The sequence below is a fragment of the Zosterops lateralis genome, assembly GCF_965231275.1.
Source record: "Zosterops lateralis genome assembly, chromosome: 1".
In the NCBI taxonomy this organism is placed as follows: Eukaryota; Metazoa; Chordata; class Aves; order Passeriformes; family Zosteropidae; genus Zosterops; species Zosterops lateralis.
This window is the reverse complement of record NC_139762.1, coordinates 112,439,151-112,467,085: the sequence shown is the minus strand read 5'-3', so window position 1 is coordinate 112,467,085 and position 27,935 is coordinate 112,439,151. Positions and strand designations below refer to the sequence as shown.

The window sequence follows — 27,935 nt, the reverse complement described above, 5'->3', positions numbered from 1 at the left end:
ACAGATGATGGGTCAACAAAAATAGTTGTTTGAAGGGATTTATCAGACACATCTGATGTAGAGGATCAGGACCGAAACTGTCATTCACCTCAGTATCCCGGTATGACTCATGATCTCAGTAGGATGGCACTTCAGAGTCAGTACAAAATCACATTGCACTGGAAATGGCCATAAACCAAGAAATGAATTGCAAAGGCTCCAGGTGACTTCACTGAGCAATTGCACTGACAAATCAAGCAACTCATATATTCCATCTTTGTGAGTTTATAAAGTTTATTATTCTAGTTGGATTGAGATGATGGTTGAAAAGGGTGAAGGATTTCTTTATAGGCAGGCAGGCTTCACCTTCTAGAATAAAAAATACTGTTCAGACACACAGGCAGTTGAAGTGCAAGCATAATTTACTGTCTGTAAATTGTTTTGAATTCTTGATTGAAAAAGAGAAATAAGTTAATGCAAGCTATGAATAGATTGGGCCAAATGAAGATACATATGGACCCGAGGGGAGTGACCCCACCAAAGAACCTTGATTGACAAATAAGTAAGTTAGGTCTGCCTCATTTCCATCAACAATGATCTTATCATCCAAGCCACCAACAACCTAGTTAGACGTTCTTTGTGGGCTCTTGAGGCTGAGATCTTATTTTCTCCAGTTGGTATTGCAGATTTCTGCACTTTTTGCAATACCTCAAAATTTGACCCATGATCAATTTTATAACTCTCAAAACTTACTAAATAAATTCATTATAAAGCCTTGATATTTCTGTGAAATTAGCACCAAGGCTTTTTTGATACCTGAACCATCAGATCATTTATATTTGAAATCTAACTTACTTCTTCGAGTGAGGACAGAGGTGACACATAGTTTATGTTACATTAAGGGTATGTCACATCCCATGACACAGCATAATCCTGCAGACCCTGTTTATAGCATGACAGATGCATGACATTGTATTTGACCTTTCAAGAAACACCTTATCTTCAAATGTGGGTACTCACCCACAAATTAGCTGAATGGCAGCCAGCACCCTGTTGTGTGAAAGAAATCAAACCCAGCACATTTAAACTTTTCTAACCAGCAACTTCTGTTGTGCCTAAACACAGCAGAAGGGTACAGGGTTTTTGTGTTTTGACACTGCTGAATGTAGTTTTTTCAACAAAATTTTAAAACCTGGCCCCCAGACCCATCCCAGTCCAAACTCCTTTTCTTATAAGGAGGATTTTCAATACACTAGCTTATTATGTGAAGCTAAATATGGAAAGTTTTGTATATTTTTCCTTGTCCTTTGTGCACTTTTCCAAGTGGATCTCAGCTGCGCTGTCTTAACTCTCGGTCCCTTAGGATGAGAGAGACAGCAGATGGGGTTAGGGCAGAGGGCTGATGCTTCTGACAGCAAACGGCCTGGTTGTTGAGTGGAAGCTGTGAGCGTCAGGAAGCTCCTTTTCCCCAGAGAACCAACTAACCACTGAAGAAAGTTGAAAATGAGCCCTTTGAGAAGCGCTATTAAAAGTAGTAAAAAATTACAATTGTGCAGATGATGTGCTGCTGTGTGGTTATTCGGATGCTAATGAGTTTGACATTAGGGAACTCAAAGGGTTTGCAGCTACTCCCTCATGTGATTCAGTTCTTTATTGGCAGTCTTTGAGAAAATAAAGGAAAAATATATTGTTAATAAATACTTAAGTTGCTAGAATTTTAGATAAAAATCTACTAAGTTTAGATCTTTAGAAAGAGCTTTGCTCACCATTGAAGTTATTCTCAGAAGTCTTTTGTTTTAGTTTGGTGTGTTTTGAACAAAGAGGAAGGTACAAGGCTTTGAGACTCCTTTTGTGGTTTCGTTTTTATATATACATTTTTTTAATGAATGTTGAAATAGAATAACAGGAAATTAGGGCAAACAACATCTCTTTCTAATAACATGTTGGTTAAAAAAAAGCTCAAAAATCATTTTGGTATTGGGACGGTTTGCTCTGGATTTTCTCCCTTCTTTATCATCTTGCATCTGTTGCTTGTTTCGTTATTCGATAAAAGTGTACTGATTATAATTAAAAGTTCTTGATGGGACGAAACTAGCATCTTGTCTATTGCAACACAAGCAGAAATTAGTCACTCAAGATGCTCTAGCTTCCCTGAGAATCTATTTAGAATGAGCCTTTGAAATTTCAGATATGTAACATTCAAAATTTTGTTGGGAAAAAACCCCATCAGATATCATTCAAGGAATAATTAAAGTTCTGAAAGTTTATTTGCAAACTTTGTCATAACTGGAATATCTTTAATGAATGTATCTATTTTACTAAATACACTGGGTGATACGTGAAACAGACCTCTGAATTTACAACTGGTAGCAAAATTTTAGCGTTTTGGTCACTAGTGTTAGGAGCAATGCCTAAATAAAACTTGCCCTTAATAACTGCTCTTTGTCAGATCCTTCCAGGTTGCAAATGCCTAGAACTTCAAGTGTTAGAAGGGTTTGGGTATTTAATATTTCTGAAAACAGGGATCTCAGTGTTGTACATACAGATGGAAACTTATGTAGCTCTACTTCCCTCACTGTCACTGTTGATCTAGCAAAAAGCCCCTCACAGAAAGGAATAAAAATTGAGCATGGAGAAATGTCAAAGATTTCCTTAATTTGGCTTATGCTGAGAATACTCTCAGCCTGCCAAACTTTAAATTTTAATATTTGAAGTCAGAAAAAATAAAACAGAGGGGTTTTCTTCTGTTCTTAAAATATTTCAGAATTCTTCTCATTTATTTTACATCATGAACTGAACCATCCCACTCAGTCAAAGGGGTTCTGATGCAATTAAAACATTTGTCTAAGGATTTATACATATAGAAATTGTAGATTTTTTTGTCCATATGATATGAAAATCTTTTCTTAGAGCAGGTCTATTTCATAAGCTAGCAAAAGGTAATTAATGATGCAAAGAAACTACTATGAGAAAAGAAAAAACTATTCTTCATGCCTTTTAGAAGCATTGTTGATGCCTCTACACCTTATCTTTGTAAAACCACTGAATAAAATATTGCACCTGGATTATTTACCCATTTGATTTAAATAAGTGTCTTGTTTCATCTATATTTTATTTAGTATAGCTGCTTTTTTTGTTTTCTTTTGTAGTTTTTGCTTTTGTTTGTCTGTTTTTTCCAGAGAATGAATTTGAGGATTATCTGTTAAATCAGGCAAGGCATCTTGGGCTGTGTGACAAATTTGGTCCTTTGGAATCTGCACGTATTTTCACCTGGAAACACGTAAAGGTGGGATAATTTATTTACAAAAAATAATTTGAGTCAAAATATGACTATATTATTAGTAGAATACTTTGTGGTTTCATGTGTCATGCCTCATGTGCTAGGACTGCTTTTCTTTCATAGTATCTACTGTTTTAAGAAAAGTCTTCAACAGTCAGGTGTAGCAGTATTAAACAGTTAAAGAGATGAAAATTTTTGTAAATGTGTAGAAATTCTAGTTCTTAAGTTTGTGAATTACACTCTTTTAGCCATACATACTGTCAGTACCACAAGTGTCTTTGAATATATATGTCTCCAGGAATGAGAATATATTTCACAATGCACTGCTAAAATTTCATATTTGAATAATAACTTATTATTGATCTTTTTAATATGTAGGCATATGTATAAGGTTTGTTGCTTTGGGATTTTTTTAACTGTATAGCTGTTGGGTAGGCTAAAACTTTAGTGTACTTAAAAAGATCTCAAAGCACCAAAGCTTTTTTTTTTTAAATATTGAATCTTTCTTCTAAACAGTTATGTTTAATATATACTAACACAGGAACTAGTGACAAAACCTTGAACTACATAAAAAATAAAAATCTAAGAAGAAAAAACCTACAGAAAGTATCCTGGGTTGAGCGGCATTTCAGCATAGTCTACTATATTATTTTTTTCTGAATTAAAAAAATTTGCAGTTGCCCCTTTATTTTATGAAGCTGTGACTCTACCCTCTAAAGCCTTGATAAAGAAGACTAATAGAAATACTTGGCACATGTTGGTTACCTAAGGGAATAATAGAACTATTTGCTGTAGTCGTTTGGCAAAAGGACATAAACATATGGCTTTGGTTTATATTCAGCACTGCCAGTTGTGCAAAGTTGCATGGATGAAGTATACAACAGCAGTGACAACTCAGGAGTCAGAAGTGAGAATCAAAATAAATCATCCTCATTACAAAGCTATTCAAGCTTGCCTCTGATTCTAAGGCTTATTTTGTCTCTGCATATTTCAAGTAGTGAATTCAATACAAAAAAAATCTACTTCTCAAAATCAGGTACACCATTCAATCACACTACAAAATGTCAAATTGTTGATGATTTATATGTGTCATAAACACGCTTTAAAGTTTGCATTTAGTAAATGTACTTATTTTAATTCCCAAGAAATTCATAGAGCTGAACCAATTATTTCCATGTCATTCAACTTTTTCCTAGAGAAATCAAGCAAAGTGTTGAGCAAACTAAAGAAAAATTTTCAAAAATAAAGATGCAACAGCTCCTTGATTAAGAATAACCAAAATCTCTAAACGAGGCATATTTTTAGTGATAATCTTAAGGACCATATTTCTAAATATTTTTGCTTTCTGCTCATCAACATATTATTTAAAAAAGAAAAAAAAAAAAGAAAAAAAAAGAGAAGAACAATAAACTTCAACCACATTACAAGCAATGTTCCTAATAAAATTGTATTTGGATTCTGGATAACTTTTGCCGCCAGCAATGAAGATACATAACTATATCTAGAAGCTGTTGTATGTGGTCTCGGCATTTCTTTCTCTCACTATACTTCTCTCCATCAGTGCGAAATCACTATTTCATATTAAAAATGTTATCACAGACTAAGAGAAATATTCAGTCAGCACACATATACATATACAGACAAATAATGCTCTACTCTTCTGGACGGGCTATAGGAAATCTTGCTTTCAGATTTATTAAATATTTTTGTTTCTCTATGACTTTATTCTCTTTTTATGTGGTAGAATCCTACATGACTTAGTGAAAAGAAATATCAAAATATGAGTATCAAAACCAATGAAAATCTTGCTCTGGGGATGTTATTTACCATAGGGAAAAGTACTCAGAGTGTCGTGTCACCTTGGGACACAGTATAGCACAGTCCTGTGCATTGTCCTTAATAGAATCTGATATCGGCTTTGAAATTTGTGGCTTATGTTGGAGACTTAAAATTTGTGTGCTTTAAAAATCAGTGAGGCTTTTTCTTCTTAGTTCACTAAGCTTGTGACAGATGTAGCTGCTGTCTCAATACTAACTTAACTAATTCACAAAATAAAAAGTAGAGAAAAGTTATTCTTTTTCCAGACCTCTCAAAATCAGGTAAAGTTTGTCCTAGTGAAATGATTCTCCAAATTTAATTTTGAAAATCAAGTATAACTTTAAGTCAGAAACTCGTAGTGGAGTGATAAACTTATATCTCTAGATAAACTGGGAGTTTCTATTCCTCTAGCTATACAAAAGAAAACAGACTGACACTCCAGCAGTGTGAAACTCACTCCTGGAAAGTCATGCTCGTATAAAGACTAGAGTGGAAATTACTAAGTGCATAGCTCTTACTTACATGAGCTCTTTCCAGGAGGTGCATTTCACGTTTACTATGTCAGCAGCATTGGCTTCCCTAAGTCATAGTTTATTTCACAGTAATGTGCTGTGAAACTATCCTACCCAGATAGTAGTTTGAGTTTAGTTTCTGAAATTCAAATTTTGAAATGTGCAAGTAAACTGAAATAGTTGCTATTATTATTATTGTTATTATTATAATTTATTGCACATGCCCTATTTTCAGCTGTTACTCATATTCTTGGATCCTATTATAACATCAGTACATGCACATGTGCACAGACAGATTCCAGGCACACAAAAAACCAAACTCAGAGCCAAATCCTGATTCTCTCACTCAGGGAAGTATTTCCAGGTGCTGCTCTCGAGTCTGTTAACTGCAGTGGGATGGTACAAACAAAAGAAGTACCATTTGGTTCCTGCAGCCAGGAACTCTGAAATAGTTTGTTCAGAAAGTATGATTGATGCTATTGCAGCAGTAAATTTATCTGGAGAAACATGAATACCCTGTAGCAGTTAAATAGCAAATTATTACATTTTCAGCCAAGCAGAATTTGGGGTATTGTCAGTGACTCCAGTCAGTTTTCTATGATGCAGTTGTTGACTTACACTTAAATCTCAATCAACATTGAAGGAAAAGTAGAGGAAGGACCAGAACAAAATTCACAAAGTCAGACAGAGGGCATTCATAAACCTCAGGGGATTTATGGGAACATGTTTTCAGAAAAGAATTCGACATCAATATCTTCAGTAAATTTTGAGATCACAGAAATGGAGTATAACTGAAGCAGAAAGCATTTATTTCTTAGCCCACTTGCTTAATGATTTGGGACTGCAGAGCTGCTGTGCCTCTGTCCTTGTGTTTCTGACTGTGTATTTCCCACTAATTCCTTTAGAGTCCATTAGCTAGCTTCAACTAATTTTGAAAAGAAAATGTTTAGGTGAGTTTAAAATCCATCAAATCAGAGAACCTAGCTATAAAACACAAAGATTAAGCGGACTTAGTTCCACTGTTCACATGCCATTATTTTTGTAAAGCTTGCCCTTAAAATTATGGGACTATAACCCCCAATAAAATTTTCCTGGCAAACATTTTATTATCCCCGTGGTCCTGATGGCTAAAAAAAATTAGCAGTGAGGTATTGTGTGAGGATTTTGTTCAGACATGACCATTCTATTTACCCCTTATGGATTCTTGACTCGAGACAACATATGTAGTGGGAGGGAGGATGACCACCCCCCAGCTTTGACAGCATGAAGCACCTTCCAGAATCCACCCAACCCTTACAGTCACAACAGTAATAATATATGTCTCAAATTAACACCTTCAGAACAATTACTTCTAAAATGTTGGCTAGAATTTCTCAGAATTTAATCCTTTTGATGTTCCATGGGTGATTTGAAAGTCTGAATGCTTCTTGCTGATCACCCTTTGATGTAATTTCATGTAAAAATATCACTATGTAGACTAAAATCAGAAGTGAGACACTTAGTTCACTTTGTATCAGTATCAGGCAGTCTCTAAAAGAGACCAAATTCCAAAGATACCACATTTAAATTTTGAGCAAGAGAGGGTTTTTTTGCTGACACAGTTAAGAAATCTCAGTTTTATTCTTACTTTTGTATTTCAAGTTAATGCGTAGGACTATTTTGTAAGTTAAAGTTTCTTTTATGCAACACAGACATGATGATTATTCTGATACGTATATGCACCAGGCTAAACTGTCCTATAAATTTTAGTTTTGAGTTGATAAAAAGATATCTCAAAGTTTGAAACTTTTACAAGGAAAGAAAATCAATTGAAAAATCACCTACATTGATTTTATCATTGGTTTTCACTCTTTGTTCAGTTTTTAAATATTCATCACAATGCAACCTGCTGTTTAGACCAAAGTAACTGCTGTTCAGTAGAAGCAGTGGGCACTTTTTGTTTCATAATTAAAAGAGCAGCACTGTGATTGGTGTGGTATTTATTATGAAATGATGACAAAGGAGTACCAGTGGTTTTAATAGTTTTAGCTTACAGGAGCTGTTGTTAATTTTGTCTGTAGAGTTGCAGGTGAAATAATGCACAGTGGATAAATAGTCTATATTGGTTTAACTGAACATAATATATAGTGTGTTCTGGAGTTGTTTGTCTCAATAGACTATAGTAATCAAAAGTAATGAACCTATTATGTGCAGGACCTTGGAGAGCATAGAATGGCAGTAAAAGTGTGGCACATAAAAGGTTTATTAAAGGAAATTAAAGTCCATCATTGCCACACCTGCTCCCCTATTATAAGTCTATGGCAGGTCAGTGCCTTCAATCACAACTCAGCATCAGAGAACAGAGCCATGTTTCCCATTACCATTGCAGTCACATTGCAAAAACTCATTCTCCAGCTTTTAAGGATAGTAACAAGTAAAGGCTGCCATCAACCCCACTACATAAACAGAAGCCCCTTATGTTTTTCCGTGCTAATAATCAATATCAGATGTAAATTTAAACAGAAAGGTATCATTGTCTGCCTTTGATGTGCATTTCCATCAATTTATATTTTCATTTCAGACATCACTAACCTGTGTTTTAGAATAACACTTCTTTCAAGTCTGTGGAAGTCTATACCCATTTCAAATGTTTGTGTTCTCTCCTTCAAACAGGTATTTTGATTCCAATAGCTGCTTATAATGTTCAAACATATATAAAAACAAATAAACCCCAGGAAATTAGAGAAAGGCTTTTTATCCCCTAGAAAGGCCGACTTTACTCTTTTTATTTCTCAGGTCAATTTTGTCATATTCTGCAATGTTCTTTCAGATAAGACCTTCAAAACATCTCAGTAATCTGAGTCATATAGAGCTAAAAATAAAGCATACTCTGATCTTCAAACTCTATAAATGGAAAAAGGCACAAACAGGACTTCTTGAATCTTTCCTCAGTTCAGTGCAGTTCAGCTAATACTCAGAAAAATACAGTGAAATAATAGACAGGATCTTCTGTTGACAACCATGTTTATCTTGTGACATTTTGCAGGGAGAGATGCCTGGCAAGTTCTGGTCTCCATATTTACCTATCACCCAGCAGAGTTTTATAAATCAGACACTGGTGTCTGCAAACTGATCTGCAGAAGCCCATGGGAGTTGTTTTGTCTACAGTATATTTGATCATCACCATTTCACAAACAGAGAAACTGAGATTCAAAACACAGATAGCAAGGTTCTCTCAGAGACTGAAGAAAAGTTCCATAGTTCCCAACATTTTTCTTAGTTCCCAAAATTCCTGCTGATAGAGTCTTCCTTATGTAAAAAGGAAGTGTTACTTTTAGAAAGGAGTTTGCCTCCCTGGACATGATGAAAATTGCACCATTGTACAATCTGCTATATGTCACTGCAGTTCTCCACACCACAACATGAATTCTTAATCCCTTTGAATTTTCAGGGGTTTGCAATAAAATCCATGGATTGAAAGCCTGCCCCTATAATTATGTGTCTGGGCCACATCCAAGACCAGAAGGTGCATCTTTCTAGTTTGGGTTTAGATGTAGCCAAAAGGGTAGTGAGAACAGCTGATCTTGAAAGGACTCTCCTACTTCAGTTAGAAAACTTAGGACAGTATATGACTTCTGGGGGGAAACTGGGATTTTTAATTGTTTGGTTTTGTTTGTTTGTTTGTTTGTTTTTAAATGTAAAACACAAATCTGGACACCACTATCTCCCCCCCCCCCCCAAAAGTCCTATTAATCCGAAATTCATGGTCTCTTTAAGCAAAACTTCTTAAAGAAATAGTTGATAAAGCGTAGAAGAATTTCAAAACTATGTGTATGTAGTTATGCATTGTCAAGCAAGGTTTCATGTTTTGAGGATAAAGTTGTCAGAAACACAGGTTCCAATACAGATATAGAGCTATGCCTCAGTTACTATAAAAATGAAGAGTTCCTGTAGCCACAGCAGCATTCTGGGATCTTTTATTTCAGGAGGTGGATGCTGAAAGCAGCACTCATGCAGCATTACTCTTTCTAACCTTATGCCTTCAGATAACACCTGTAGACCTCGTCATTAAACCTTACAGAGTCACTCATAACCATCACTTTATTAAACAAATCTGCATCATTAAAGGTATCTCCTAGGTATTTACTAGATATTCACAGATGGCTTTTTATCTCTTTGACAAGATTAATAAGGCATGATTATTCTTTTTTTTTCTATTACTGTCTAGCCTTTGGAAATGTGAAAAAAAATCAAACCATTGGAGTATTTTTTTTTTTTTCCTCAATGGCAAAAGGTATGAATTAAAGACCTTGTGTTAATGTTACAGATGGATGCAGATGGGGAAAATAAAAAGCTGCGCACACGCTCCAAAGGAACCAAGGGTGAGTTATCAAGTACACTCCATGACCCTGTGCCCAGACCACCATGAAATACCATAGTTCCCTGTCCTTAATGGGCAGGGAGAGACTCTGGAGCTTCCTTAAGGCTGCTTTCTTTAATCAAAGCAGGACACATACTGCTGGCATTAAGAGGCATGATGTTATTAGCTATGGTATAAAGAAAAGCCAAAAAAAAATCTACTGATGCTATTGTCTTTGAGTTATTTTTCAAAGAAAATAAAGGCTAAGCTTTTTATTATTTAAAATACCAACCAACCAACCAAAAATAAAACAACTAAAAAGCAAAAAAAAAAAAAAAAAAAAAAAAACCAAACAAAGAAACAAAAAAAACCCCACCCCAAATTATTTTCCACAGCTGACAACGTTGAATGGATGCTTTAAGAATAGTATATCAAAACTTTCTCAGCCACCTGAATGTTTTTATGTCTACTACCATTAATTATCTACAAAAAATTGTGTGAGTGGTCCAGAAGTAAATTTTCTTTAATCAAAAGCTGCAGGTGTATGTGACAGAAGAGAACCTTGTGGGGTTTTTTTTGAGTATTGGTGCTCATGTTTCACTGGCAAAGTTATGACATACTTGTATTTCCCAGATATTACTCTCTTTTTGTAAGGAACAGATGGAAATGCAGTACTGAGAGATAAACAGGCCCTTAATGATCTCAACATCTGGAAAACATGATTGACTAGCAGTACAGCCCTTCCAGGAAAATAACTTTTTATTTTAATTCATAACACTTTTTGTGACTCTTGATAACAAGTGAAAAATGATATACTTAAAAATAAATGTCAAAGTTTTGCCTACCCTGTGAATATTTTTGCTCATGACTATTTTCAGAGGCACAAAGCACCCATCCTTCACTCTGATTGTAATGAGAATTGTGCATTTTCAGGATTGGACAAAACAGACTACTTCTATTCTTTGTCACAACTCACTAATTTGAATTGTTAATATTGCACCATCAGGTTCAGGTCATGGTCAGAATGAAAAATTAGAATGGCTTGGCATTACTTCTATAATTTCAAATGATCAAAGGGGTAAAAAGTGATAGACTTCACTCAGAGAAAGACAGAGGAAGAGCACTGAAGTACAACAGACTGACTGCAGATAAGGGGATAAATAGGGACAAACCTTGCCAAAAATCATAATCATTGCCATATCAAAACTTTGGTGCAACTTTTAGTGGTAATCACTGAAAATAACATAAATTCATATATATTTCAAAAGTACTAAACAGAGAACATGGAAAGTCTCTGAATGGGGAAATTGTTCACACCTCAGCATTAGGGCATGTCTCCTCAGTTGGTCAGGACTGAGTTAAAATAATTTGGCCAGCATAGCAAACTTTAGTTGCAGTTAATAGGGGTTTCATACCGTTTCACTCAAAAGGCTAATAACACAATTTTAAAACTTAAGGATTTTTTTTTCTCCATGTTTTTATGCATGTGCATACACTCTATAGCAATTAATATATCAAGAACATTTTCCTCAGAAGTGGAAACAATGAAATTTGTCTCTGCAACATAAGTAATCCTTACAGACACCTGTTGGCCTATGCTGTATACTCTTGTATGGGTAGGAATTTGTAAACACCAGTCTTTGAAATTCCCAAACTGATTTTAAATTCTGAAAAATATAAAATTTCCAGCATCTCTATTTTCAGCAAAAACAAGGTACTTTGCTTTTAATTCATTTTTAAAAAAATTCCTTATTGTTCCACTGAACCTCATACTCCAGGTTTCATGCATCCTAAAATAACTGTGAGAATTATATGTTCATTTAGCATTTGTCACTAGTAGCTACAATCCTGTGGTTAGCATGAAATAACCACCTGTGTTTTGATAGCCACTCCTCTGTCATTACAGATAGGCAGGTGCAAGGCTGCAGAAAGCACAAGTCTGGAAGTGTAAACTAATTAATTCTTTCCTGCTTTTATTAACAGTTCAAGTGGACTCTATAGCTCAAGAGCTCAGGTAAGAACTTACATTGTTTATTTTTTTCAGTTTTATTTTCTTATTATATTGACAAATTTATATCACTGCTACTGTTATAAAATAAAGAATCAAGCAAATGTATTTTGTAAAGCTTTAGCACAGATCTGAAAAAGGATAATTTATGCAGATTCACCTTTTAGATATACAAAAAAATTAAAGCAAAATGTTAGCAATAATTATGCTAGCATAATCAAAAGTAACGTGAAGTGGGAAGGATTCTGGTATGTTGCCTTTATCTTCATCCTGAGTCAGGGCACACAACAAAATAGTATCTGGTGAATCTTCAGATCTTCAATCTTCTTTTTCCTGTAATATGTATTATGGTATTTCAATATCTGAAGATTATAAAAGATATTATATTTTACTAGATGACTTTTATAAAACTGATCTGCATACTCCTGTAAATTCTAACTGCACTAATGGCTCATTCTTTCTTAAATATTTGTTGAGATTTCATAGTTTATGGAAGGACCAGGGAGTATTTCTCAAACTTGCACAAAGAACATCAATCCACTCAAAACGACAAACTACACAAGGATATTTCAGTTTCAAAATATTTTAGTAAAATTTCAACATAAATACCTATGCGTGCACCAAACCATAATAGCTGATCCAAAAGCTTAGATTAAACTCTGGAAAGACTGGAACATCATTCTGTACCAAATTTTTAAGAAAAAAAATATTTAGAGGTACCTGCAAATTCCTAGAGTTTTTAATCAGAATTACAATTCGCTACAGCTTCAGTGTAAATACTGAAAAAATTTTTGCAGAAAGATCTTTAGAGTTTTTTATAAATTAACTTATTTTCCCTATAATCATTTTTCATCACGTGTTAGTGAGCTGCTTGCTTAATCACAGCAGGCATCCAAAATATGTGCTTGTGTGTTCATCCATCTAGGGAACAGAAGCATCCTCATGTGATTTATTTGATCAACCAAAAATGCCCAATATATTTAAAATAGGACATGAAATATTTACAGGAAGTTATTTGCAGTGAAGACATACAATATTTTAAGATTTTATTTTATAATAAAACTGAGGAAATTATAAGCTTCTTATAGCTACTCCATGAACAGAAGTGTAGGCTAACTTTTTGGATAAATTATTCATGGTGAGTCACTCATTCAGCTCTACTGTGAATCTCATTTTTTTTTGTATGGTATCAGTTTCCTGAGATTTAGTGCTTCTCCTTTTTTCCTCTGTGCATCAGTAATTTGTGCACCAGAAGGATGCATTAATCCGAAGAGGCAGCCATCCAAAAAAAGGATGTCCATGTGTTCCTAAGAGAAAAATGTTTGAAAAATAGAGGATGTGCAAGTTTCTGCAACATCAGGGAAGCTGTGATTTATGTATTATCTACCAATTGCTATAGTTTTTCCCAAGCAACTTTATTTTTCCCTGTGAAATACGTGCTGTCTTAGGAACTACTGCGTAGCAGACCACTCTGCCAGAGGTGTGGACTACCTCCATAAGGAAATATACATTGGTTTAAAACAGTGAGCTAAACATTATCCAGTTCTTAACTTGGTATTTCTAATTTCTGCTGTACCAAATTCCATATTGGGTATCTCCACAGTCGAGTGACTGGCATACAAGTCAGGTGATCAAGTTTTAGGAATCTACTTGTCCATGAAAAAGTAGAGGGAGAGAGGCAGGGATTGCTTTTTGGAAATGCTGGTCTGCATTCCTGTTAGCCATACACATATTATTGTGGGAAAACTATTGAAGATTCCTCAAGAATTAAAGACTGAAATAGTCTATTGTGTTCCCTGGATACAGATATTGGAACCACTGTCTTTTCTGACCAAGGTTCTAAATGCTGTGTTGGCTGAGAAATTTAAATCCATGCTTAATTAATTTCCCCTTTTCCCCTGGCTTATCCTATCTGACAAAGCACTTTTGCACTCCTGATTGAGTTTCTGTTACGAAGTGCCTTGGGATACTTCTACATGAAAGACACTACATAAGCTTACATGCTCATTTTGTATTATTATTAATTTCATAACATTGATTGGTTCTAGAGCATTTGTTAGCCTTCTTATTCTGTAACTCATGTTTCACAAAAGTAGAGAATAAAATAAATGAAAAGCAAAACAAAGAGTTTAAATCACCAATTAGATTCAATAAAGCATGAAAAATTCTCTCTTCTAAATTTCAGGCATTAAAATATTGCTTAATAGAATTCAATGCCAAAAAAACTCTTGATTTCAAGAAAGCCAAGATTTCACAAAGAAAACTGGCTAATGTTTTTATCATCCATCTTCTCCTGCAAAATAGGACCACCTTTCTGCATAAAAAGTATATTTTTAGGAAAATATTATCCTAATAGACAAGCTAGGTTTTAGACTTTTTTTTCTTAGTGAAATAACTATAAGTTCTCTTACACTGCCCTAACTTTTCAGAGAAGACTTTTCTTCCAGGTATACATGATTTATTTGTAAAACCTGTACTTGTTTCATATAACTATATGCCATAAGGAATCTGAAATTTCAGTAAAATATAAATAATATTCTTTATACGTGAACACTATTAACATTTCTGTGTTATTAATTCAAATTTATTAGGCTTATTTTAACAATATCTACTATATGTGCTGTAGTGCTGGAGCATAGTATGCTAAACTTAATGAGACTTTCAAAACAGAACTGTTTCTCCTTGAAGTCTTGATCATCTATTTATTAACAACATGATTTAATCTTTTATTTAGGAATGTGCTGCTGACTGCTGTGGTGTTTTCACTGGTAGCTAAGCTACCTTAAGAAAAGATGAATCTTTTTATCACAAATTAAACATAGCAAACGAGTGGTAGAAATGAGTGCTGAAGCCGGGAGATCTCTGTTCCATATATTCAAGTTTGAATTTGACACTTTTTGGGCATGGAAGTTCTGTTGTATCCATCTTCTGCAAGAAGCAGAATGAAGAGGTCTTCTCTTAGACGATTTTGTCATGGACCACTGAAAGGACCAGGACCTTCAGCTGTGCTCAGGATTAGAATGGAAACCAAAGTAAAGTGAGGAATATTGGAGTGATGTATTCTCATTACTGTGTTTTATTTAACAGATGGGATACAGTACAATGAACCATCTGTAGGTTATGGAGTGGCATCTGGGTCAGACCAAGGAAGAGCAAATTGGATTGATCCAAGTACAGGATTGCAAAAGAATAGATCAGTTTGGTTAAATCCATGTGTGAATAGAAGGGGTACCTTTTTTGAGTTATATACAGGTGAAACCAAGTGTTTTGGGCTTCTGTCACTGATGATTGATGTAGAGCCCACAAGGTGTTTCAAATCATGGAGAACAGCATTGCCGTTTGGTGGGGACAGTTACATTTCCCCTTACTTCCTGCACTGTTGCATCACTTCTCCAAAACTAAAGAAAATAACGTTTTGTATCTGGAACTCTTGTTCCAGATGTTGCTAGACATTTTAGATATTCAGAGAAGTTGAACTGTTTATTGTGAATGTACAGAGTTATGAGTATCTTGAAGATTTTAGTAGAGAGAGGACTGACAAGGCAGAGCTATCTGGATGTCTCCTTGTTAGAAGTAGCAACAGGGCAATTCACCCTTTTGCTGCTGTCTATTGATTAGGAGAGTGATAAACCAGCAAAGCAACCCTACAAGCAATGGAACTGAAGTATTTCAGAGAAGTCTGTGCTACTAAAATGTATTCCTTAACTTTACCTGTAATGTTTTAAGAGGTACATTCATATGCTGTTGTGTACAAGTATGTGACAACATGTTAAAAGGCACTTAACTAACTGAAGTAGTTATTCCTTATTCTACATTACTGAATATTTTCCTGGTTTCCTTTAAGAACTATTAAATTATATGTATGGAATTATAACTGAGCTCTGTTCCATGTAATAGAATGAAGGTGGAGAGTTTGGTAGATAGAAGGGAATTTGGCCAGCCGGGAAAAGCTCATGGCATGAAAGAAAATGCCTGTTTGTGCCTAGCTGCATTTAGAAAGGAATGATTGGCAACCCTTTTTCTGAACTTCATAAAGTAAGCAGATCTTTAAGAAGTATTTGTGTGAAAAGAAAGCAGTGGTATGGCAGATGAATGGGGAAGGAGGCGAAAGTGAGATGATGGAAGCAGTGAGCACATGAAGAAAAATCACACAAAAAGGCTCCAAGGTGTTCCTCAGTAAGAATTCAGATTATGGTTGATTTGTGTAGCTATCACCTTCACAGTGGTGTTATCCCATAGCACTGCTTAAAAATGAGACTGAGACTGAGAAATCTGTTTGTTCCTAGCTGGCATCTGAAAAAAACTGTCAGGTTTGTCCTTTGGGCTTGGCTTCTGTTTCCACAGGAGTTGGTCAGAGACTGATTTTCTGGAAACTGCTGTGGAAAAGCACATTTGACATAATCCTGAATAAGCACATTTGGAACAGAAACTGAGGTGGACTCTTGCATTTCCTGGTGTCTCATCTGTCTCCCACTGGCAGAGAGTGTGAGACCCTCACAGTCCTTAATGAGCTTTCCTGAAACAAATTGTATCTCTGAATTCAAACAGACTTAGTAGTAAATGTTAAATGAAGATGGTCAATAGTTATAGCTACTGCCAGACATGTCTGAGCTTCACAGAAAATCTCTTTTTTTTCAATTCAAGATGGGATGTTGACAGCATACACTTCCAGCTCTCCTTCTCAGTGCTCCCCATGATGGTAACTGGCTGGGGCAGAGCTTTGCCACCTTGAAATTTAAACATTTCTCCATGACATATTGGATTAAGCATTTCACCTGAGTCAAAGATGTGTATCATGCTGTTTCTATTGATAACTGATCTTCAATTAAACAATGGACATTAATCTTAAGAGTAGCTATTCCCAAGATGTGTTAACAGAATGAGTTAGAGTATCTGCTGCTTGCTCTTTAGCTTGGAAAAGGAACTTCTCCCTGCCCTAGCCATTGTAGAAATTGAAATGGTTATGGGGTGCTGAAAATATTAACCTCTGTCTCTTACTCCATGATTACTGGTACAAGCAAGTCTGTCATGTTATTATGAATCATGCTTTCTTAAATCCCCATAAAATCTTGTTCATTTACTATTCTTTTCTGACAACATTGTTAGGTTCCTAAAGAACCTTATCCGGCGTGCTAGACCTTACTCTCCTCAAAGAATCTGTTGAAATCTATGTTTTACACTAAGGAAAAATGGTTTTGTAGTTGATATTTGATAGAAAGCATTGAACAGTCAAACATAAACACTGAACAATCACTATGAGGTACCATTTGCTGCAAAGCAAAGGTAAGTATATAGTCACAGTATATTGTCACAGTCAGAGTAGTGACAAAGAATAGTGTTAGAACTCACCTATCCTTTTTATTATATCCTGTATGTCAATATAGTCATCATCTCTAAAAAACCAAGCATTAATGAAAAATGTAATGGCTATCAAGTTTATAGTCGGTCATGTCTAAGTTCCTCCCTTGTTTCCTCCTTCATCTCCCAGTTGCCCTCTAATTAGCAAATTGTGAAATCTACAGAGCTGTCATCCCTCCTCTCCCGTCACTCTGCCTCTCCATCTCCTTCCTTTTCCTCCTTTCCTTCTCCTAGAGTTTGAATGAGTTGATGTTCCTCAGGCTTTTTTGACTTTTTTGTAGTATCAGGTGCTTCCATAGTTCAGAACCAAGTTATTCTCTCAGTACTATTAAACCAATAATCAAGACAATTGTTAACAAAAAACAAACATAGAAAGAAAATCAAAATTCAAACATTTCCACTTTAAGTTTTCTTTTTTCAACATTCATGAGAGAGGGTTAAGGCTTACATAAAATGTTTGCAGCTTGTGTATAGAGAGGATCAGATAATTATTTTCGCTCTTATAAAAATGTCTTTGAATGTAAAGTAATAAGGTAATAAGGTAATAAGAACCACCATTCTGTTTCAGTAAATGATAACAGGGTTCTCGGTGAACACAAGTAATGACTTTAAACTATGGAGTTTACTGTTCTTTGACTTAAATATTTAGTGAACTGTTCTGAATAACCAATAAGATGGTTGAAATAAGAACTGTTGGAGCCGTTAATTATGATTATTAATTTGCTTAATTCCTGTACATGTTCAGACCTTTTGATCTATGTACTGTGACCTCTACCTTTCCTTCCTGGATTATTTTAGAACTTTTAGAGACAGTGTTTCATGTTCAGATTTCTATTTTAGCTTGCTTTAGTTGATACTTAATGTGCATTTGCTCCATAGGTGGCTTTTATAACTCCGTTTAACAACAACTGCATTAGATATATTTCTAGCATATTATAGGTATCTTTTGATGTCCACTATGTTGATTTCTGGCCAAAATCCACAGTCTCAATGTCTCTTTTAACTTCGTTATTATATTTGGTTGTAGTTGTACAATTTTTTTACTCAAAGCCTCCATTTAATATTAAAAACGGTAATTAAAATTTAGTTTATGTTTTTCTGTAAGAGGTTTTTTATAATATATGTCAAATCCACATCAATGTATTGTGGCTGCTAGATTGAGATAGTTATTTACAGTTTTTTCTACCTGAGAGTTAGTTGTATCTTAGAATATTCCCTGCCTTGGACCAAAATTTTTATGCTATTTAATGTATTACATGAGTCGCTGTCTCCCCCATCATAACTTCTGTGCTTATCAGCACATAGTAAATGTTATCCTCACAAACCTACACAGAAATTTAGGGTTGCATATGCCTTCATGCCTTCTGCTGCATGACAGAATGCATCAGAACATTACAGCCCCAAATGTTCTCTTCCTCTTATGGGAGATCTTTTCCCTGTAGTTGACCACAAGCCATAGAGAGACAGGAATGCCAACCCGTGACTTCTGCCTCATATATATCAATAATGAGTTAAATATTATGGTTAGCTGAATTTCTGCCTCTGACTGATGTCAAGGGTAGATTCAGCCAAGCAAAAGTGAGGAGAAACAGACTGTGTACAGCCTGGAGATAGCAAGGAAAGGGAAAGAATGCAGCCATGGGACCTCCTGCTACATTAAAGGGAGGTACTGGCTGCTGACAATGAGTTGCTTAGAGTCCCATTCTCTGTTGGCAAAAAAAAAAAAAACCAAAAACAAAACCACAAAGCTGATCTTCATTACTTCTTCTTTAACCAGGCTGTAGCTACCAATATGCTTTTTATTTAAGCATTTACTGGCTCTTGCAGGCTGACCACTCATGTGCAAGGCTTTCTGAATGCAAAGGTTGTGTGGATGATCTGTAGATTTGCCTAGAAACTTAATCCATTCTAAGCCAAATTCTTGGCCTGGGTCCCACTGGAATTTATTGACCTACTGAACTTGGACAGATTGAGTGAGTAAATGAAAAAGAGGCTAGGGAGGCTGGATTTGGCCCAGATCTTGGACATTCATTCATATTACTGAATATAATAACTTCTTGAGGTCCACAGAATAAAAACTAAATTTTTTCTAAACCGACTCTTACTAAAAATACCTTACCTGTTATAAAAGGGTCCAACCATACGACTTTAACCATGTTGAGTTCTTGATTTATGGAATGACTCTGAAGGAGTCATCCATTTCATTGGCATTGTATTTGAAAATGAGGGTTTATATGTAATATTTTTCATATGATCCGAATATCCTTGTGATCATACAAGCTTGTTAACTGAAAATAAGAAAATCAGAGAAGTTAAATTTCTGTTGTTTTCCTCTGAGTTACCTTTCCCTTGTGGAGAATCCTGTCAAATTAATAAAATAGAGTTCAATAAAAAATAAAAAAAAATATTTAAAAAGAAAAATAAAAAGTCATTCCATGAATCTTTTGCGGCCTGAAATTTTTTGTCCACAGAGGCATGAGCTTAAGGTATGAGTAAATTTCACCATAACTACATGTCTTTCCTATGTTATTTCTGACTTTCCATCACTCCACTCTTTTTACATGCTTCTTTGCATTTTCTCAATCATTTCACAGCCCAGTTGTTCTTTTTGATCAGGTGGCCTGTAACATTCAGTTTACTGCCTGAAACATCTCCAAGCTCAGTACATAATGACTCAACACCATTACCCATTTCTCCCCAGCCTCTTCTTATGGGGTCTAATAAATCCTCTTTTACCAACAAGGCTATGACAGTTCCTTTGCTTTTCTTATACGTCTTTTTAAAATAAAATACATCTTTTAATATCTTGCTCCAGCCAGCTTTCAGTTATGATACCATATTTTCTCCACATTATTATCTGTCCAGTTCTGCTTCTTTTTATTCTAGCTAAACTTTCCATTGGTGTATATAGAAGACATTTAATATCCCCAAGTTACTGATCTTGTTTTTCTCTATATTAGTGTTCATAAATATAAATTTCCCTTTTATCTTTTTCCCATCTATATCTCATGGCCTTTCCTTTCATCTTGGTCCAGCCCTTGACTAAACTTCCCACAACTCTGGTATTTTAGGAAAATAAAGCACTGCAATAAACTTTCATAGTTGTAGAAGGTCCTTTAATCCTGGAATTGTTGTTACAGGGCACAGGAACAGACTCTGTCCCTTTCACAGATACAACTCGTAAGCCAAGTGTGTGAGTTACAAAGGGATGACGTGAATTTTTTTTTGCGTTGTGTGTGCCATTTAAAACTGAGAATCAGTCAGCTTTTCTTTAATTACCATTGGAGTAATTCCTCCAAGTTCTAAGCTTCATTGCAGCCAATTCTCTCTGTCCAAATGAAGATCAATTTTTTTCAACAAATTTTATTTTCATATTCTTACTATTTTAATGCTTTAAAATGTTGATGGAATAGAATGGTTTTTACCTGATGAATTCTTTCGCAAATGTATTTTTGAGGAATTTCCAGCTGGAATGCTCTTGCAGATTTTTCTTGTCTCGTAGTCTGAATCAGTAAAATACAATACACTCAGTCATGGAGTCAAAATGTTATAAATTATCTGAAATAATCCTGTGGCTCAGTTAATTCTATAAAATAGAAGAAACCATTAATGCCAATAACTCTGCTCCAGAGCAACTGGGGCAAATAAATGTTTAACTTCTTGTCAGAGATGAGAACTCAGTGGTCCTTTCCAGGACTAGCCTTCAAAATTTCATGTGTAAAATTTCATATCAGAGTTAACTGAAACGCTGTGGAAAGAACTCCACAACTAATAGTAGTTGTTAGAGCGGTATGTATTTATCGACTGGGAGATGCGTGGGGAATAATTTCACCAAAGACACTCATACCCCCCAAGGAACTTGCCCCCCTTATCATTCCCTGAGGTCTTAGATATTCATGACATTCCGTGGTCCCCCTTCATACATATTCATTCCCTGACCCCGCCCATCCTCACTTGGTATGGTAATTACTCCACACCCTCCTGGGCATGCTCAGTCCTTAGTGGTGGTGGTCTCCAGGCAGTGTTAGTGGTTCTCTGACATTCTCCTCTTCACCTTTATCTCTCCCATGTGTGCTTTGGCCCTCTTGGCACGTTTTCAAGGGAACATATCATCTTAGAGTCTGTGTTCTTTTCTTTATCTGCACCCTTAGCCCTGTTCTTCTGCTGTTTAGGCTAGTTCTTCTAGTTCTTCTGAGTGTGCCAAAGGTTTCCCATACTTGTGGTGCTTAGATATATGCAAAAGGGTAACAGACACAGTGTTCAGTGTTCACTAAATGCCATCTCATATATTCTAAAATACTACTTGGAATACATTCTAAGATACATTGTATGTTCTTTAATCTACTGTAAAGGGTCAGCTGGGATTTCTCAAATCTATGTCTCATTAACAAATTTTCTTCTTTAATACCTTCACATAAAGCCATAAGTTTTTATTTGCATAATATTTGGATATTTTTAACAATTGTAAAAGTTATTTAAAATAGCTAGAAAGAAAACTCTTGTTTTCTGATTTAACTTGGTCTTAGAATGAATTTTAGCTCAAACCTTGATGGCAATTTTCTCAGCTGGCAGTCCCAATCTTACTCCTTGAAGCTCTTCAGGTAGTTTGCGTGTGGCTACCTATAACTTGCAAATCAAACAGTTGTTTCTGGACATTTGCAATTTTTCATCACCTGACAGTTCACAAATTTTACTTCTACGTATTTTAAGTAGGTAGAATGGTGATTTCTTTTATCCCTTTCTCCAGCATATTCTACTATTCAGGGATAATTTCATGGACATACAAAAACCTCTGTAAGCACAGTTTCATGTCCCATTGAGTAGAAAGATATTTGGAATTGGAAAATTCATTACAGGATGGAACATCACGATACAGTGCAGTAGAAATCCTAACAGAGTGAATTAACATCTTTATTAATCCATACAGCAGACAAAAGAGGAGGTATTGAAATACAAATCCTTCTGAGATTGAGAGTTGAAGGATATACAAATGGGTTGAAGTCCTTATAGCCTTTTCTCTACTGGCATTCTCACTAACAAAAAGCATCTCCTCAAGTATCTTAAAAACTATAAAAAGGATGGGTCAAGAAATCCTTCTTTATTACACAAGAAATATTTTAATATGCTTTGAGAGAATTTTCTTCATTTTGAATCCAGCAAACATATGGATTTTAGAGTAGGATAGAGGAAGCAGAATTACTGTTTATCTGTCATTTTTCCAAGTGTCTATAAGCCTTGTAAATTTTATATTTTGGTATCCATGATCCAAAGTGATGCATTCTTCTTTCTTTTAGATAACATTTAAATATATATAGTTTTAAACATATATATTTATATTCATATGTTTATATTTATAAGCTGTGACTAATCTATATGTCTTAAAGTCACTTTTATATAGTTTTCTGAAGCTAGGATATAATATCGTATACATTTAGATTTTGTGAATTCTTCATATTCAGTAATTTCATGGTATTGAAAACACCACCCTAGGCTGCGGAAAAATTCTTGCAGACCTGACTGGTGCTGTGGATTTTCAGAATTTCTGTGGAGATTCTGACTTTTCGAAACATCTTTCTGTCTGTTATGCTGTTTAGAGCAACCAGAGCTGGCAACACTTTCACTCTCACTGAGCTACAAGATTTGCATACACTCTTCACAAACAGTGAGAGTTAATTAAGAAAGTGGAGCATAAATATTTTTTAACTTGATGACAAACCAGAGTCACGGTAACACTCCACCTTTCTTCCCAACCTCTGTTGTTCATCTGAAGTTACTGTAATTGGCAACACCCATTTGGGTTTTCTATTGCAGTGATGAGACTACCAGCACTCTTTTTTGAACTTTGACATTACAGCCCCTTTCGTGAACCTCTGTTATTGATGGTCGATGTAAATTATATCAGCAATGTAATTTCAACTGACATATGATCCATCCTAGGAGCAGATCATCCTCTTTCTGTATCCAATGCTAATAAATTCTCCTAATCATCATCAGTTTATGAGGAACTCAAGATTTTTCTGTGATTTTAGGTGATCAGATATTTTCACTACTCTAGCCTAAACCCTAGGAAGCCCTTGTGCTAAAAAATTCGACAGAATCCAGTTCATCTGTGTTTTAGAGAACAAACTGAGTTTGTTCTCTAAAGAGAGACTACAATGGGATGTTTGAAATTTACCATTCTCTTAGATACTTCTGATTCTTAAAATTTAGAAGAAGCCCAACCATGACAGACACTTGTAAGTTACTACTTCATCTTCAAGGGGCAATCATCGCTGAATTTTCAAATACCACCTCTTCCCTCCTGTAAGGAAACTGTAGTATTAGACTACATTGTCTTAGGGCATCTGAAAGTTTAGGAAAAAATAAATCAAATCAAGGTTTAAAGCGTCTGGCAATATCTTTGACCACAATATGATTAAGGAGTAGTTAGACTAACCTTCTCTGTGTAAATACTTGTGTGAAGTTAAATGCTTCTGCACATCAGAAGATGCTGTCTCCTTTAATTGTAATTCAATAGTCAGGCAAACAGTCAAAATCCAATTAATGTTATGAATTTAAAATAATTTTCTCCACAACTAAAAAGTTCCACTAAGTTTTGTTGCACAAACTCACATAAAGTATGTGATCCTCACATAGCAGTAGAAAATAAATGTAAGTGCCTTGATATTTAAAGGCAGTTTTTTATTCTCCTGAATCTAAGAAGTGTATGTGATGTGTTCTGGTCTCATTATTTGACATGGCATCCATTACAAGCATTATTAAACACCAGTCTTCAGGCCGAATGTACCTCTAGTTTTACCCACTAAGGCAATTCTTTGCTCTGTTTTCATGCTTTGCCAATCTGCAGGCTACTGTGAATAAGAAAAAATCCTCAGAGATCTGGAAGTCTTGCCAGCAGATTAACTACAACAAATCCTTGCTGGATACAATGTGGTTAAAGGTTGGATTGAAGGCTTGACTAACATATAACTTAGATGAACCAATTACAAAAAAAAATCCCAAAAAACCAAAAAACAAAACACAAAACAAAACAAACCCACAAAATACCAAAACCAACCAACCAAAAAACCCAAAACCAAAACCCAACCAACCAACCAAAACAACAACAACAACAACAACAACCAAGCATGACCAGCTTTTAAGAGAAGCTTTATGTATTTGGGACTACTTAAAACCTCTATCTTTCTTCTGAGACGTTGTTTTGTAGTGGGGATCCAATCGACAGTACTGCCTGCATACTAACAGTGACTGCAAGATGTGATCTTAAAAGAAATTGAAGAAAGACCCAATAATTTCCCCCCAAATATATTTTGGTATGAAATCTCTATGAAAGATTTATCTTGGTTTTTTTTTTCAATATATGCAACCAGGTCCTAAGTGTTTTAGATTTTAACCTCTTGACTTACACTACAACAATTAACACAAGACTGGTCTCGGAACTGAATCATTCACTAAAAAAAGATATAATAAAAACTTTGTTCATTCTAGATAATACAAACATGATTTGTTATCCATAAAATTTAAGCACAATTAAACTGGGAAAAACTCCCAACTATATATTGGCTTTGGGCTCATAACAAAAAGAGCTTCTCCTGTTTTATGAGCCTCAGATTACCAAATAACCTTGACAGCTGAACCAGTGTTCCATGACAACAAGCAGGCCATTGAAAAATAGCAACAAAACTATTAGATGTTGAATTTAGGAGAGGAGTAATAGAGAAGCTAAATTATAGGTTTACCACTTGACAAAGTACAGCTTGACAAATCAGTGATAACCTACGTGCGTGTCTATGTATGGATGTGCACAAGAAAAAGAGAGAAATAAAAACTTTTAAAGACGAAGGTAAAATCAGCATGACAAGGATGTTACAAAGGCATAAATATATTCTTTTCATAGTACTAAAATTCCTGTCTTCCGTTATCAAATTCTTAGCAAATCACGTGTACTTGAAAAAGCTGCCGTTTGTGATTTTTTTTCTGGTTTTATTTAAATTTTTCATTTTATGCACTGTAAGGTAGAAAAGGGGAGGGATTTCTGATATGTAATAGAACTTTAAACTTCTTCCTGCAAACTAAGAGATTCCAAGTAAAGCTCAAAACCAGCAATTTAAAGGATCGTCAGCAAAAGCAAGAGCTGAAAAATCTCTTCCTGCAGAATGGAGAGAAATTTGAACTTCCTAAGAAATAAGTGACAATTATGTTTGTTAACTTCCTGTAATAGAGTGGTTTCAGGAATGACTTTACTAAAACTTGAATCTTATGCATTTTTTAAAAATGATGGGACCTATAAGAGGAAATCTGGATGGGTGGCTGCTCATGAACAGAAAAAGATACAGTAAGGACACGCTAATGTGTCAGTCTTTCATAGAGGAGACATTTTCTAGCACAACCAATGTGCTCCCAAGAAGATCTGTGGGCTGCCTGTCCCAACTTTCATGCAGCAGAATTTGATTTACTGCTGTAAATTGAGGTGGTTCTGTTAGGTGGGATCCTTGTGCTCTCACTTCCCAGAGTAGATCTGCAGGTGGCAGGTGGCAGCAGTACTCCCACACTGACATGGTTTGCTGACATCTGAGCTTGATTCTCTTTTTTCCAGTTGTGGTGAAAAATCAATGTGTTGAATAAGTGTTATGCCAGTCCACAATGTGGGACTTGTAACATTATGTTACTAGAAAAAGGTTATACTCAGTCAGCAAGAAAACAGCAATGAATTTACCATATTATCACATTTTCCCTTAACTTGAGGTTAGTCAAATCTTGACAATATTCAGACAAATTACAGGATTAATATTGAAGAAATAGATGAAGTTCTGTGACCTGTGTTGCGCAGGAGGGCATATTACATGATCCAATTGGATCTTCTGTTCCAAAAACCTAATAATTATTCTGGTGTAAAAAACAGCAGTAGTTTTGATTAAACACTGGAAATTCATCATATCCTAAACACTTTACAGTATCTACTGAAGGGTAGCTTGAAAAATAATGACAAACATCAAAAGCAAACCTACTGAAGGTTTTGGTTTTTTTAAAAAAAAATGTGTATGAAGGGATTTCAAACTTCCGTCATTTATTCAATTTCCTGGAACAAAAGACTGGTATGAACTGCCATTCACAAATATTAACTAAGTAACTGTATTTCCTTAGAAAAAATTTTGCATATTTCTTGACACTGCATCCATCTCTGATATCTGTTATAAAGGCATTATTTCCAGTGGTACATTGATACTACTGTGATTCTGACCTTTATTATGATATTTATGTTATCCTCTTTTCATACACAGAGAAATAACACAGAAGCCATACTTTATTCAACTACAGAATATGCTTACCATCCCATATTCCCGGATTCCAGATGCCCATAGCATTTTGCCTTTCAGAAGATCAAGAATATGCAGTGTTTTAGATGCATAGGCCGGAATTTTAACATTCCCTCTAAAATGCAGATCTTTGTATTTGCATGTCCTTTGTATTTGCAATGAGGGATTGCCAAAAAGGTGATTAGCCAAAAGCATTTTTGGGGTTTTTTTTGGGTTTTTTTTTTAAAGCTCAAGTTAGTCATATGCTTTCATCCAAAACAATCAGAACCTGAGCCAATTTAGTTCACATAAGATACCTTGGAAGGATTAATTTATGCTGTTGAGCTTGTAAGATGTGTAACCAATAGGACTTCTCTTCATACTTTTTTTATTTTTTTTTTCTCCTGCAAATCCTGCAGCTAAGTCAGTGAGCCAAATGCAAAATCCAACACCTGAGGGCATCGTGTAGATTTGTAATGAACCCTGGGGGTACCTAAGGTTGAGAAACCATTGAGTGGATTACACAGATCCATATATGTAGTTTTTTCATCTCTGACAGATATAATATGAGGACTATTATTTGTGCAACAAAAATTTCTTAGTCTACTCTGTGTGAGAGAAAAACAAGATCATGTCAAATCATTTACATGAGAAATTATTAAGAAAAGAGTGATGAAAATTCCAACCTCTATAGGGATGTGTCTTATATTGTAACACCTACATGCCATAGAGATTTGTACCGTGACAAACTGTAGAACCAAATGAATATTCAGATCAATATATGGGTCTATTAGGAACTGAAAGAAGTATATTAAACCTGCTAAAACTTCCTCTCTAAAATCCTGCCATTCCTTCTCCTGTCAGTCATCTGAAAATTAGGCATCTGAATGGGGTAACACCTTTCCCAGGGAATAGGTCCTCACTTAAAACTACATCTGTGTGAAAAAAGGCTCCCCCTTTTTTCACATGGATATAGTTTTAAGTGAGATTAATATCCCTTTGCAGGAGCCTTTTTTCATAATCTATAAAGAGACCTGAGAAGAGGTTAAACCAGGTCTTTATGGCTGGAGTAAATTAAATGAAACCAATGCTCAGGACTAATATTGAAAGAGGGACCTGTGTTGCAAAATGTTGTCAATCTATAGTGTGTTTCTCACAGGTTTTATGCTGTTGAACTCAACGTGTGTAATTGGATATTCATACTGATGTAAAGGTAATGGACCAAAGGCTCAGGATTTTGTAATACAACTGGTGGTATTATTTTCCCTTTAGCAGTTTTCCTGATTTATCAACACTACCATTTTGTTTATCTTTTCCATAAGGATGTTGGGTTATGGATTTTTTG

At 35.2% G+C, this 27,935-nt stretch overlaps 1 protein-coding gene across 2 annotated transcripts in view; it reads left to right on the top strand.

The window, feature by feature from the left end:
* The window catches only part of ST18 (ST18 C2H2C-type zinc finger transcription factor), a 99,815-nt gene that overhangs the window by 22,178 nt on the left and 49,702 nt on the right, over window positions 1-27,935 (top strand). Inside the window, exons 2-4 of one of the 2 annotated variants that reach the window (XM_083870112.1) lie at window positions 3,159-3,265; window positions 9,896-9,950; window positions 11,912-11,942. In XM_083870112.1, the coding sequence (XP_083726238.1) occupies window positions 9,896-9,950; window positions 11,912-11,942 (86 nt within the window). In that variant the 5' untranslated portion in view covers window positions 3,159-3,265. Of the gene's footprint in view, window positions 1-3,094; window positions 3,266-9,895; window positions 9,951-11,911; window positions 11,943-27,935 lie in introns of those variants that run through there. The other variant, XM_083870113.1, reaches the window with a different exon arrangement.